The sequence below is a fragment of the Onychostoma macrolepis genome, chromosome 21, assembly GCF_012432095.1.
Source record: "Onychostoma macrolepis isolate SWU-2019 chromosome 21, ASM1243209v1, whole genome shotgun sequence".
In the NCBI taxonomy this organism is placed as follows: Eukaryota; Metazoa; Chordata; class Actinopteri; order Cypriniformes; family Cyprinidae; genus Onychostoma; species Onychostoma macrolepis.
This window is the reverse complement of record NC_081175.1, coordinates 5,281,774-5,297,027: the sequence shown is the minus strand read 5'-3', so window position 1 is coordinate 5,297,027 and position 15,254 is coordinate 5,281,774. Positions and strand designations below refer to the sequence as shown.

The 15,254-nt window shown below is 36.1% G+C and overlaps 1 protein-coding gene across 1 annotated transcript in view; it reads left to right on the top strand.

Annotated features, from left to right (window-relative positions):
- The first annotated feature begins 2,510 nt into the window (after nt 1-2,510).
- nsg2 (neuronal vesicle trafficking associated 2) overlaps nt 2,511-15,254 on the top strand; it is a 31,039-nt gene continuing 18,295 nt past the window's right edge. Inside the window, exons 1-3 of the mRNA XM_058758425.1 lie at nt 2,511-2,811; nt 3,285-3,443; nt 6,615-6,734. Coding sequence (XP_058614408.1) covers nt 3,315-3,443; nt 6,615-6,734 — 249 coding nt within the window. The 5' untranslated portion in view covers nt 2,511-2,811; nt 3,285-3,314. The remainder of the gene's footprint in view (nt 2,812-3,284; nt 3,444-6,614; nt 6,735-15,254) is intronic.

Sequence of the window (15,254 nt, the reverse complement as noted above, 5' to 3'; positions counted from 1 at the left end):
TTCTGCTGTGGAATCCAACCTCTGGATATTCTGCCAGTTTTAGACTGAAATGTATTCATTTGCATTGCTTTAGAAAGCTGGGTGTATTTCTTTTGTTTTTATATCATGAGGTTTTATGTTCTAATTTATTGTGTTCTCAGTGGCACCATCTGCTGTCTCTGAATGGTTCTATTGGAAATTCAGTTCTTTGTTACTTGAGCTTGTAAGCGCTTTATTTGTTCTTTTGGATTACATTTTTTTGTCTAAGTCATTTTGTAGCAAATCCATTTTCTTGACGCTTCTGTTCATATTCACATAAACCGTACTTGACACCCATGTAGATTTCCCCCTTTGCAGTGTCTTGTTTATTAAGGTCTTCAATTGTCAATTCTACAGTATTCTCAAAACAGCCAAAGTCCTTTTGAAAAACAGAAACAAAAAAAGATTTAAGGTGTTTCAAGAGAAATCAAAAGCAGATGTCAGACTTGGGAAATGTATATGCTTGATAGCACAATTTTTCAATTCAGCGAACACAAATCTGATTTTATCATTAACCACTAATTCAATTCTTGGCTGCTTTCACTCGATACTCCACAGGAGATCAGCAATTTCTTTGCTTTATAATTTTACAGGTGAAATTTTCATCAACTGTAATAGATCAGTGTGGCGCTGTTTCAGTGAAACTTCTTTGTCTAGATTTCACAGTGGTCGATGCCATCTTGCTGAGGTAATGAAGATGATCCACCCTAATAAAACAGTGAACATGCCTCGGTTGTTCCCTTATATCTCTCCAGCTACGGGATCTGTCGAATAATAGAAGAGTGAGATGAGATCATCCTCATCTCAGACTCTGGAAACAAAGGTTGAGTACTGTGTGTAGTCAGGTCACAGTCTAATTATTTATTTCCCATGAGACTGCGGGACAGGAAATGTAGATCACGGTGGTTCACTGGTGAGAGGTTTCAATCACAGAACTCATTTTGAATTATTTGGATGATAAACAGATTGATTATCAGTTGAAGCTGTGCATGACGCGTGACATAATTGCCACACCCTTTAGCAGGAATTACATGATGAGTAAGCATGCATATTTTTGCTGGCATCCCAAAGAAGCACAGCATACTTTAAAAAAAGAAAATTCATTAGTACAGAAAGGCTAAAATACTTTGATGAATATAAATGTAAACTGAGTGTAATGTTTTCAGAAACTTAATTGCATGTTATTTGCATTTAAATAAAAATTTATTTTAGTTTACATTTATATTAAATGGAAATAGAGGAAGTGGAAAGATTTGAAGTACACTACAAAGACATCCAATACAGTTAAGCACACTTCTTTTTTTGTTTTACAAGGGATAGTGTGTGTGTGTAGTTAATGTAGCTACAATAAATAACAAACGTGTGTGTAAAATCACTGTTGGTGTTACACCCCATCCACCTTCAAGCATTTTTAAATTGGGATGGGTGCCTTAAGTGCTATGCATGACCGAATGTATAATTATTAGTTCAATGGCAGGCATTGTAAATATATAATGCTTCACGCCCCCTCGTGGCTGGAGATGAAATTGAGTAGGCCCTATGTATGCAAATCAGTTAGTAAAAAGCAGTTGCTTGGTTGGCGCATGAAGCCCAGAAGTGCGCGGATTTCATTTGGCACTAGAAACAAATTAAACACAGAATATATAAGAATTCTATTCTTTATTCTCATTTAGGCTACTACTTATACTGTTAGGCTATATATAACTATAAATATATAATTAATTATTCTATAACTACAAATACCTTTTGACTGGTTTAAATTGGTGGGCTTGCACAACATATAGCTATTGTGGGCAAATACTATTCTAACAGTTGTGTTTCTAAAATTCGATTGTGACAAATCAGTTCAATTTTGTATTTTGTTTGGCAACTAAATATCTCATCATTCGATAGACCATTTATTACGATATTATTACATGCAATTGTTTAATTAGCATTGGTGTCTTTTATTGTAATGATGTTGCCACGTAAATACCCCCAACTAATTATAATAATAATTGTTGTTGTTGTTATTGTTGTTGTTGGTGGTGGTGTTAAAGCGGTTTTATTTAAAGAAAATAAGCCACAAAAAACTCCCCAACCCGTGTTAAAATCACTGTAGTGCTCAAGACCCCAGTGGTCTATTGTTTATATAGGCCTAAAGCAAAAATGCACAATGATAAAATGTTTTATTTAGGCCTAATTTAACATAGATTTTTAACATTACAATTAGTTATTTGTATTTGTATCAATCACATAGACAATTCCGTTACATCATTTATCATCCCGCAATAATTCATATAAAATAGACGATCTTAGGTGTCTGTTTACAGTCATTTTATTTGTCCGATCAAAATTTAGAATCGGAACAACAGGCTAATCGTAACTATGGCCTGTTATAAAGACTGTTCTTTTCATACTGCTTTATTTGACATAAAATGTTGATCTATGTACCCTAAATGAAAATGCTACTGCACTTCTCTCAGTTTTTCACTAGATGGCAAACAAGTCAGCTGGTGTGGGTAGGTATCGAGCTTCAGGCTTTGTAAGGGTCGGGCAAAACAAATGTAGGGTTTCTTTTAGATCCCCCCTAGTGGCTTGAGTGTAAGTGAGGGTTTGGATGCTGCGTGAGGCCGTCAGTATCTGCATCTCTCGCATCAGCTCCACGCACACATACACACTCACTCACACACACACGCACGCACGCACACACACATTCAGCATCTCCATCTCGACGCTCCACCTGCCCTCATCAACACGCCGAATTTTAACTGTCGTTGAGCCCGTTTAAAGCGTGAAAGTTGACCGCGTTCGGTGAGTACGTGTTTAAAAACATCTTTTCATCTGGTGCGTGTTATGTTTGGGTGGGAGATACATTGTTGTGACTGGTAAACCAGCCATAAAAGGGGCGCGGATGCTTTATTTGCTCTGTGGCTGATGTTTCGGCACCTGGATTTTAGACAATATAGTTCTGCTGTGCTGTGTTTTTTCTCTTTCATCTTAAAGATCAATGGACAATCCTGTACTTTTATTTACAAGCGCAATGTTTGTGTATTTTAAAGCATTCGGGTTGACATCAGACAGACGCGTGAGGTGTTTACCTAATGCTTTGATTTATAAGGTGTGATGTAGCTCTGTATGGTTTATTGATGTGCCAGGGGTGTATAGATTTTTTGTTTTATTTTTAAAGGTGGTCGATATTTGACTTGGAGCCAGGTTGGAATATTTTAAAATGCTATTTTACAAGTGATTTTTTTTTTTTTTTTTTAAATCCTCTTCATTTATAGGCTGGTGAAAAGTGAAATAATCTTTTAAAGATGGTTAAACTGGGGAGTAATCTACAAGACAAAGGAGCAAAAGCTGTTAGCGTTGAGGACGGCTTTCAAAACGTTCCCCTCATCACGCCCTTGGATGTTACTAATCTTCAGTACCAAGCCCCAGACAAGGTAAGGAACATTGTTCTTCAGGTCTTATATAATAGAACATTACCATGCCCTTTGTCAGATCAGAAAAATATAACCTTCACCTATTGTCACATAGCAAAATGTCAAATGGTACTGATGAAAGCATAATGTTGTATTAACCCTATGTGTTAACTTAAATTGTCAGGCTGTGTTTTTTTTTTTTTTTATTACTATCCTTTCATTTTATATTTGGATTATGTTCTTGTTTTTTTATTTAATATGATAAGCTTTCACTGTTTTCCCCAAACATGTCGGTACAATCTTATACTTTTAAGGTTGGGTTGCCAACCAGTGTGCTTTAGGGTGCGAGCTGTGACACTTTCTGTGAGTGGTGCTTCAGCCCTCATTTGGGATTCTGCTGAGGAAGCGCAATCATTCTTTGCACCTGCTAACTGAAGTGGCCTGTCGCTCTACCCAAACCTGTGCACAAACCAGTCACAAAAGGCAACGCTATCATATTTTAAGGAACGCGCAGCCCTCCGCGCAAGCCTAAGGACCCCACACCCACCCCCCACCCCCCAATTCTTTATTGGCCTGCATGAAAAAGAGAAAAAGCCAGTTTATCTTTTATCTCAGATGTCATATGGAGGCTGCATCCTCTGTTTAATGCCAGCTCAGAGGTGAAGAGGATGTGTTGGATTATTAACATGTCTTTGTCACCTGGTGAGCCTTTTGTGAAAACTAGAGACACTCAGAGACTATGCAATTTAGGGTTTTATGCATATTTGATCATTGTGAACTAAAATTTTGTGTAATGAAAACTTGTTGTAAATATAATATTTATTATTTTACAGCTTCACTTTTTAGCTCCAATTGTGAGTGATAGGCAAGAATTACTATATGAAGAGGATGAAAGCAAACAATACTGGTTTTAATAATTTTTTTCTAGACTGCCATATTTCTAAAAGTTGCTGAAGAGATCTTGAATAAGGTCAGTTAATGTTTATTTCCAAAGACGTGTGCTCTTAGGCCTTGCAGGACAATGATCCTGCCCTGCTTACATGACATAATATTTCAATATAGTTCTTATTTAATTAACAAAAATGAGACTGTAATTATGAAATTTCCTTGAAAGATGAAAGAGAATAGTAATTTAACAGAATGGCCCTGAGCCTCAGTCGGAAAGTGGACTGAATTGGTCTTGTATGAATAATTTGAAACCATCAAATATGCCCAATTATATTTTGAAAAGAAGATCACTAATTATAGCTTCATTTATAATGTCAGTCAGTTCAAGAGTATTTTCAAAGATTGTTGATAAGTCTAATGATAAGCACAGTACAATTTGTTAAATGTAAATAATTAATAATGCTGAATCCAGTGCGGTACTTAAATGACCAACTTAATACTTCTGTGATTGTAAGAATCAAAAATAAGAAATAAATTTAAAAAAATAATAATTTGTTTGCATGGTCGAAAGCAAAGTAGAATTATTTTAAGCAGAGAATCATAGCATCTGAAGTTGCTGTAATCCATGCACTTGATACAATTCTGTCACCTAAACTTGGACAATGTAATATCCATTAATTTTTCATGCTGACATTAAAGTGTTTAAGCAGGACAAGGATCAGCCCTGCGGGAAATCATTATCTTTCTCTGGAGGTTTGCAGATAGCAATCAGGCAGTAATGACTGCAAATTATTTGAAAGCTGTTTTAGCATTATTTATTTTTACATGAGCCAAGTTAAAAACACAATCTTTGAAGAATTAGGTTTATTTACTGTAATGAGGTATGTAGATTCATTAAATTAATACTATTAATTTTTGCCAGTTATTTGACACCATAACTGAAGAACAAAAAATATGGATTTCATTTTTTGATATTTGAGATGTAATGTTGCAAGGATTGCATCTAGTTATGGGACCACTGCAGATGCTCTTTTCAATTTTATTTTATTTTTTCAGCTTTTAAGTCTGTTTTCCCAGGGGCACTTACATATGGAAGCATTTGGCCAGGTTGTCTTGTTGTTATCCAGAATCTCGAAACCACTCCATTATCATCGGACTATCAAATTCATCATCTGCTAATTGCATGCAAATCACAAGCTGCATGTCATCACCATCTCATCATTATTCAGAGCATTTTTCAATCAAATAGGTTGTCATATCAGCATATCAGTACAACACTTATATTGGAGAGGATCAAACCAAGTCCGATCCAGAGTAGTTCCTGGTGTTGACACTATCGATGGCTTGAATCAGCAGCAAAAAAGACAATGCGCAACCTTGCCTGGAGGCAGAGGTTGCATTCTGGGGGAGTGGAAAAACGGAATAACAATCCCAGCGATAACAGAGTGCCTCACATAGCTCAGGAGAAGGAGAGAGAAATGGAAGCAGACAAGATGGTTATTCAGGGGGAAAATGAAATGTCAGAGGGTTTGGGAAGGAGACAGATAAGCAGTAATTGCAGAGTTCATGACAAGTGGTTGAGCTTCATTCAGTGGTCTACAGGCCATTAGACTTGATCAATCTCAGGGTTTCTAGAAACCAAGGTGGCAGGAACCAAGGTAAATACTGAGACGTAGCGGTGTCATTCCTCCATCTGTTACCACACATCTTGCCTTCAGCGAGGGTTGGGCAAAATTCTAAGTTTCGAATTTGCGCCCTCTCAATTCATTAGTTGGAATTTAAATTGAATGACAGGACGAGGAATTCACTAAATTACAATTCAAGAAATATATATTTTTGGCATATCCAACTCAAATCCACTTGAAATTTGAACACTTGAAATCCAGTTTTTATAAACCCTACCTAAACCGCATACTCATGTGGTTTGAAACCAGATTAAAATTAGATTTTTGATAATCAGCTTGTATTTCAAGTAGGTTTTTTCATCATCTGGGATTCAATGTGATCTACCCTGTCTCATTTGCCATGACTGAGTGCTGTTGTGGGAATACGCTTTGATTTTGGTAAGGCCAATTATGACAACTTTACTGGCAGTCCTGCTTACCTCAGCGTGTCTGTGAGATCAGTGATTTTGAGCAATTTAAAAACCAGCATGAAATTTTATCTTGAGGAAGGCCTAACATGATTATGGTTATTATTGATCGAACGTTACTGGCTTTATGGTACAGTTATCAAACCCTCAGGGAATTTACTGTTTACATTAAGTCAAAGTGTTGTTTTGATGAATAAACACTTTCTTGGCAGGTGGTGGTGAAGACACGAACCGAGTATCAGACGGAACAGAAGAATAAGGCCAAGCTGAAGGTTCCCAAGGTGGAGGAGTTCACCATCAGTGTGACTGATGGAGTTTCTGAAAGGCTGAAGGTATGGCTGGACTTCCTTTGGCAGGAATTCATAGAAAGAAAATGAACATTGAACAATTAGTGTACATTGATATGTTTGCAATTAGTTCTGTCAGTTCTTTTAAATTGGCTTTGGTGTCTTTGCATTCCACTCACTTGCTAAAAAACATCATGGCTGGTCAGCAGATGTTATAGGTGCTGGTCCCTAGCATGGGATTCACCGAAAAACCGGATTCACCAGCAAGACCACACTGGTGAACCTGTGAAACCAGTTCAAAGACCAGACTGTAACAGCATGGATATTCATGCGGGTCAAAAAAAAAAAAAAAAAAAGACTAGTTGCATCTTGTTTTTTATTTTTTTAATAGTTCCCCCCCCCCCCCATCACTACAATAGGATGGTAATGCTTTGTTTCAATACTCTTTGCTTCAGCTATTTGGATTGAAGCCTGGAAGCAGTTCTAGAGGCAGTTGGGTGATAGAGAGTTGTTGGCAGTCGGAAATGTTTTCATTAATGCAGAGTTGGAGAGTCTGGAGGGACATTTTACCGTAGCAGTGAAGGTCATTGGAGAGGCATGTGAAGAAGACAGCAAACATTGGTAAAAGATTGACTTCTTTTTTAAATGACACTGAATGACACTGTCAGCTGCCTTGAAACCACAGTGCACTACTAAAACAATAATACATTTGACATACACAGAATGTTTCCACAGACAAAATCTAGATGTTCTAGCCTGAGATCATCCTTCAACTTTCTGCTTGTTATTTTTTGAGGTACTGAAGGAAACATACTGGAGCATTCTTGTATGAGCTTGTTGTAGGAAACTCTTTTCGAGGTTGTTGTCTAGAATGAGTCATTCGGAGTACAGAAAGCTAACTGCAGGGTTATCTCTGCTGTGTGAAGCCTCCCAGTTGGATTTTTATCATATTCCCTGCTGTAGCTCCACCAGCAAGTAAAGAAGGAATGTTCCCCCTCATTAAATGTTCAAAACAAAAGAGAGTTGCGGTCTCTTGGTGTCTTATGCAGCCAAGTGGAACATATTAACATATCATGTTAAAATAAATGTGGTATTAAGACAACTTAATTAAGCAGGGAGGTTATATGATTTCTGTTTCTTATTAGTACAGTTGACTGGAAGGTTTGGCAGATAAAATATGGGGAAAAGGTTGAGTTTGGCTCTGATTTCACAACTGTGTTAAGTGCCACACATATTTACTAAACACATAACTATGTATTTTATCGTTGTTCAAAAATAATTACATTACTACTAATCTTAGATTTGCCGCACTTTCCACTGTCTCTGACATTTGGATATGATTGTTGCATCCCCCCCCCGCCCAGTGGAAGTCGCACAGAACTTTCGAATTTGTCATGAAGCAACCGCTACCCTTGGCTTATCGTTATTATATGGTTAAAACAATTTTTTTTAAAGAATGAATCTATGAATATATGCACACAAAACAAATGACTCCCCTAATAAAAACATAGTAGGTTTTCTAGGGCTAATCAACATAAATAATGATTTAATAATTATCAAATAATTATTTCTGTCATAAATATTCATAACTGTTATTTTACAAAATACAGTTTACATAATAATGTTAAAGTGGAAAAATATTAGAATTTCTAACTTCTCGCTCATGGTTTTGATTAGAATGCATCACATCCGGTCGGACGGTCGGATACGGTCTAGCCACAGAAGTTGAATTAATTATTTTAACATGCCCGACACTCAAATTGGATCCAAAATTTACGCATACGCATTTGATTGGAACTCCACACAGCTCCTGAACTATTTTCTATTGGAAATGGGTAACTTCTGGTCTGTCGCTTATCGTTTGTCAGGCGGTTTAATTCTAAAAAAGTATTTAATTTTTTTTAAAGAATTACTTAGAAATAAGTAAGAGTACCTACTACTTACAGATTTTAACATGAGTTTAACATTTTAACATAGCAAAACTGCCAAAAATATAATAGATCCATTACATTCAAAGAGGGAACCAAGCATTTTTTAGTGACTTTGCTGCGCGCTTTTGTCTTGGAGCAATAGGCAACCACCTCCTAACAATTGAATTGCAACATGCTAACATAACAACAAGTCTTGCTGGTTAATATTATTTTTTCATGCCTATGTAGCATTGGTTACAAAATCCGAAACATTGTTTCAGAAATTTATTTAGATCAGGTTCAAAATTATGCTTTTCTTTCTTTAGAGTAATGTTTGTTGATGAATTGTGCTAAATAAGGTTTAAAAATACTGATGTAACAGACAAGCACACACACATTCTTAGAAGAAATAACTTGTCAAACTCCAGGAATACACCCCTGCAGAACCATCAGGCAGTGCTGCAAACCAATTAATAATCTGCCTGAAAATAATAAAGCTTCTTAATGGAGAGCGTCTGCACACAGAGACACACAAATTCTCATGTGCAGTGCAAAACAGATACCCAGCTAATCCTCAGACGTAGCTGCACAATCCTCAGTTCAGACACACATCCCATAGCTGAATGGATGTCAAGCCGACTGCAGACATGAGGGACGGGAAGAGAGAGATAGAAAAATAGAGGACATTGAGCTGAAATGCTGCCCCGTCAGTCTCAGCATCTCTGGGAGAGCAGCAGAATAAGAATGAAGGTGAGGGGTTGGGTGAGCAGCAGACATGCTCGCTTGAAGGACCACTCACATCCTGGCACACCCACTGCCTAGGCCCTTCGGCTCTTGTTTAGCCTACCATTTTAACATCTCCAGAGAGAAAATGGGAGGGAACAAGAAATAAAAAAGAAGGTGAAAAAGACTGCTTCACCGGAGGCAGCTAGTCAGACAGACAGGGAGAAAAAAAACACTTTAATACACAGTTAAGCTTTTATAAGACCAGAAATAGAGTGAGCTTGTTTTAAATTGTGCAGTTTTCATTGCACATTTCAAATAAAGCTGTACACCTTGCATCTTTTTGCAATTTTAAAAACAGTTATGTATGTTCTTGTAAATCATGTGCATTTATATTCTGTATTATACCTTTAAAACATTATAGTATTATATTTTCATTATTTTGTTTTATTTATTTATTTTTTTAATTGCGCAACTTTATATTACCTTATGGACTCAAAGTCTTCTTTTTGCTTCAGTATTCACCATGGTAATTAAGGCTTACCATATCCATGTACCCTGGCTTCAGTGATTAAATTCATGTGCCGGTGTATTTATATGATAATGCCATGATGCAGTGTTCAAAAAACATGGTAATATCATGGCATTTTTTTTTTGCCTAGTGTGAAGACAATTGCTTGCCATTTTCATATCCATGATTTTTTCATGGTTCAAAATAATTCGGATAATACTGCCATTACCATATTACATACCCAAAAGTCAATGGTAATACCATGGTAATTTTTGTTACCTTTTGGTTAGTGTGAAGCCAGTTGATTACCATATTTATGTACCATGGTAAGCCATTAATTCACTGGTAGTAAATGTGCAAAAAGATAACATTTATTGGAATATGTTTTCAAGTCAGTGCTTTCTTTAAAAAAGCATTTAGCAAATGTCTTCTGTCCCTTTAAAAGGCTTTTTTATGTGAAAGTCTGCAAGCGTTCAAGCTGAAATGCCTTTGTTGGTGCAACGTAACTCATCCTGTCATTGACAGAAAAGAGACCGCCATGCAGAGAGATGCATTTGAGGGCACACAATCCACTTTGTATAACACTGCCAATCCATTCTCCCAAGTCACGCAGTAAATTGTCACTGGCCGTTCGCTCGATGACAAAATAAAGTACCCAATCATGTGGGAGTGCCAGGAAACAGAGACGATTGTCACCCACCCTGAAGTCAGGAGACCATGCTATGCTGCAGTTAAGCTGAATTGCTCGTAGCATCCCCCTACAGATGATGGCCATTCATTGAATTTGACAAATCGTTTGCTTGGGCAAAACCATATGTTGTCAAGCAGTGACCCTGGGTAATGCAGGGGGCAGTCACTGTCAGAGTGATTGATCGTGTTGAGTGATGGTGTTTATAGTCTCCAAAGACAAGCTGGAAACACTCAGCCCCCAGTTTTTACATGTTGTCTCCACTACAGTGCCAACCCAAAAATATGTAGAATGTTACCAAAAATTTAATTTACAAAAATTAAAATCCTGTCACCGTCATGTTTTTATTTTTTCTTCTTCTGCAAAACACAAATGAAAGCTGTTTTTTTTTTTTTTTTCATGCAATAATAGTCAATTGGGTCCAAAAGTCTCAAGCTCCAAAAAGGACATGAGATTAGTGTAAAAGTACTCTAATAACTGATAGGTTCTTCAATTTTGTTTTTTGTTTTTTTCTGACATGAGGGTGAGTAATGGCAACAGAATTTTCATTTTCGGGTGAACTATCCATTTAAGATTCTATCCTTGAAAAACCCATATTGATTTTGGACACTTGTCTAGAATTCTCTGTGTCAACCAGTATGTCATAAAATGGTCAGTATTACATCGCACTTATATCTTGTATCTGCAGTTGTCATATTCTGTGAAGCCAGAGACGCCATTAGAATTGAATGAAAAGCTTAGGCAATTTACTGGAGTCATTTGTCACGTTAAAATGCGACAGTGTATTTGAACTCCTGCGGGACGCGCTGTTCTCTGTTCACAACGACAGAGATGATTTATGACACCAGATGGCTTTTCCTCTGTTTGAACCCTGATTAATCTCACCTTCCACCACTGCTGGAGAATCACATTCATCTCTTTTATCTATATCTTTGCAGATAGAAATATCATCCACTTATTGACGTAGACAGGTAACGCGTTTACATGCTCGACTTAATTACTCAGCATTGTGTAAGGTCACATATGCCTTGAACGGTTTTCTTTTAACATACTATAAGGTTATAAATGTCCACACCAAAAACTAGACACACCCAGATTTTTTTTGTCCATTACCCTTATTTCGCTCGGCATGTAAACATCTTTTTCTGGGTGCTGATGGATTTTTCAGTGTGTGCATGTTGTGATCTGTTGAACAATTTTTAAATTAAAGCAGTTACACATTTTCTCATTAAATATAAGCTTTAGTGTCTACATGCCTACCAACATAATACATAATATGTATATATATATATATTATTATTAATATTATTATTATGAATTACTTATTAATTAAAGTGACACCTGCTTTGTTTTAATATATAATTAGTTGTTCTAGACATGGAAATAATGAAATATACCACAACTTTTTGCAATGGATGATTTTGTTTTCACCATTTTATGAAAGATCTTTGTTCAAAACAAGACAACATGCATATATTTAATATATCTCCAAAGATTAATTGTTGTACAAGTACAATTTAAAGAGTGTTGATATCGGCACTTGAGTTTGAAGTTTTGCTGCTCATCTGCAGTTCCTGTTACAGAACAGCAGTGTTTTCTCCTGCCCAGCTCTTATCTGTAATCCACTCTTTGGTCCAGGGATATCACAAAATAAAATGCATGCAAATGCAGCCTGCTTCTCATTTTTGATTTATTAAAAAAACAAAAAACAAAAACAACAACAACAGAGTTTTACTCACCAGATGAGCAAGTTCAGCATAATGTTAACACATTGTGAGCTCATATAGAGCTATGACTAATGAATCTGGATTGGGTCCACACTATAGTGTGATCAAATACAAAATGCAAATTACTTTCTCTTGAGTCACACACTTCCTGTATGTGCTGTCCTAATGGAATTCAGGCAATGCCCAGATAAAATATGAATATGAATACCAGACATTATTACTTATAAACCTGCACTGGTAATAGACGAGAGAATGAATCACAACAAAACATATTTCACTCTAAAATCAAAATAAAGTTTTGATTAAAAATACACTATATTGTTTGATACCATATGACATCATACATTTTGACAGCCTTCATTTATTTTAACTTTACAGGACATGTCCAGAAAATTTGCCAACGCTGGTAAAAATTTTCCAGCAGAATGGCAAAACACGCATTTCACTGTATCTGGCTACACAGCAAAATGAGTTCACGTTATTCTATGACACTGTTGCCTCTCTTGAGCAAAAGCCTCTTACCTATGCACCTATAGGGTGCTTGGGGAGCAATTAGTAGCATGGAGCAGCTCTCCCTACTGCACAGTTCCTTTCTTTCTTTCTCTGTCTTTCAGCACACACTGTTAGCAGGGCTAATGGCCAAAATGCCCACAGGCTCACTGGTGTGAGAGACACGGCCCTGGAGAGGCAGTCTTGTTATTCTGCCATATTGTTGATTACCCCCTACAGAAGCCTTCTAGCTCTACACTGGATCAGAGAAGCAGTTAGCACATCACAAGTAGACTACACTTGAGAGGAAGTTAGATTAACACTGCAGTATAACTGACAGATACAACTTCCCCTGTAAAAAAAACAAACCTAAAAAAAAATTGATGCACAGGGCACCCTAAATATTTGTGCATAATATGCCTGTATACATTTTTTTTATTTTAATTTTTTTTCTGGTTTCAAGTTCAAAATCTAGTGAAGCTGGCTCAGGATTCAGCATTTTAAGTCATATTTAGTTTATTAATTAAAACATGGAAAAATATCTTGCTGAAACCATTTTATAACCAGAGCTGCTTTTAGAGAAGTATGTTAACACAATTTCAACTTTTGAACAGTAGTGTATATGCAGTGAAGACCAAAATTAGAGAACAATCTATAAATAATTTTTATAGATTTTTATTTTTTTTTTTTCTGAAATATTGTTAATCTTCTATTGTTAATCTAAAAATTTAAAGGAATATTAGCTGTAGGTATACCACTGTTCTTCTGGCATGTTTGACAAAATAACCACAGCATTTCAACAAAAAAAACTTGATTTTGTGGAAACACAGTAAAAATTAGAGCAATGTAAAATATTAGAGGGTTACAGCTGTTAGAAATTAGTAGGAAGTGTAGAGGTCTTCGCTTTGAATGACTTCAGCACATCTGGGGCCACAGGTATCACTAGTTTCTCACTGGTGTGATCTTGGTCCAGTCTTCTTCCACTCTCTTCCATAGTTTGGAAATTGTAGTGGGTTTCATAGTCATAATTTTGTAGCCAGGATTTTCCAGATATTTTCAATTGGGTTTAGATGAGGATTCTGGGCTGGCCATTTCATTATTTCAGTGTTCTTAGTTTAAAGTAACTGCTTTACCTGTTTTGCAGTGTGACATGAACATCGTATTGCATGAAAATTGCAGGCTGATTGGGAGGTGTTTGTAGGGAAGGAACTGCATGTTGCCGCATAATGTTCTGATAAATATTTATAATCACCCTGCCATGTATCTATATAAGAGGCCCAACTGAAGAAAACATCCCTCAAACCATTACATTTCCTCTTCCACCTTTTACAGACTTCTTTGCACACTTGGGGTACAGTCTTTCCCCAGCTTGAGCAAAATGTTTCCCATTGAACCCAAATAAGTTAAACGTACAAGCAATTCCAGGTGCAGTCTTGAACCAGTTCCCCATTGAATCTCTGCATTATCCTCTCTTCTCGTGCATTTGTCTTACTTGGATGACCAGTCTTTTTGGGGGACTTGAATTAGTGTCTTTGTAAAGTTATTGTAAAGGAATGCTGCTAAATAGGGTTTATTATATAATTAAGGAAATTTGCACCAGGTACCAGATTAATACCAATAACTTGGAGGTATCTGTAAGTGTTCTCTAATTTTGATCAGAGTTCATTTTCATATATCTCATTTAAGTTTTTTACACTGTGCTTCACAATACAATTAATTTATGAAATATGCTTAAAAAAATTGCCCTTCTACTCCTGTTAGGAGTATGAAGTGTTCAAACACTGGCACAACCTAAATGAAAATCAGTGCTCAGTTGATACTCTGAAAGACCAAAAACTATGAAATTTTTGACAGTTTTAATATTTCTTAGAGCTGTTTCCTCTGATGCAGTTAAATAATAATAATAATAAAAAAACTGTCTTTAGAATTCTAAGATAAAAGAGTATCTCAAAAGGGATTTTTTCTTTTCTTTTGCCTTAAACCTTCTGAAGGATTCTCCGATAAATAGTGTTTGTCTTTTAGATTGTTCTTTTGTCCCATTCAATTTGGGTATCTCTAAAGAGACCCAGCCTAATTGGCTTATATTAAGATACAGTAATTGGAGCTGAACATGACATTTCTGTCATACCCCTGAGGAGAATTCTTTCATTTGTGTCACTTCTCCTTTTATGAAATGGAAAGGAATTTCTAGCCGTGTAGAGAGCTACACTACAAAACAGTGTTTCTGTGTTAATAGTTGTCAAGATTGTTTTGGCTTATTCAAAAACAGTTGTTATGAATATGTAATATTCATGGTAATTAGTCCATAATTAGATTAAAAAAGAAAACGTTGGTACACATTTCTGCAGTAAATACTTGACTATAGTAGATGCTGATTACTAAAATTGGAAAATATGGCTGAAAATCGATGAATCTTAGATTTGTTTTGAAGGGGATAATGATCAATATATAATGACTTAACCATGAGAATATTTTAGAATGATTAAATTATTTATTAAGATAAATTTAAGTTTATCA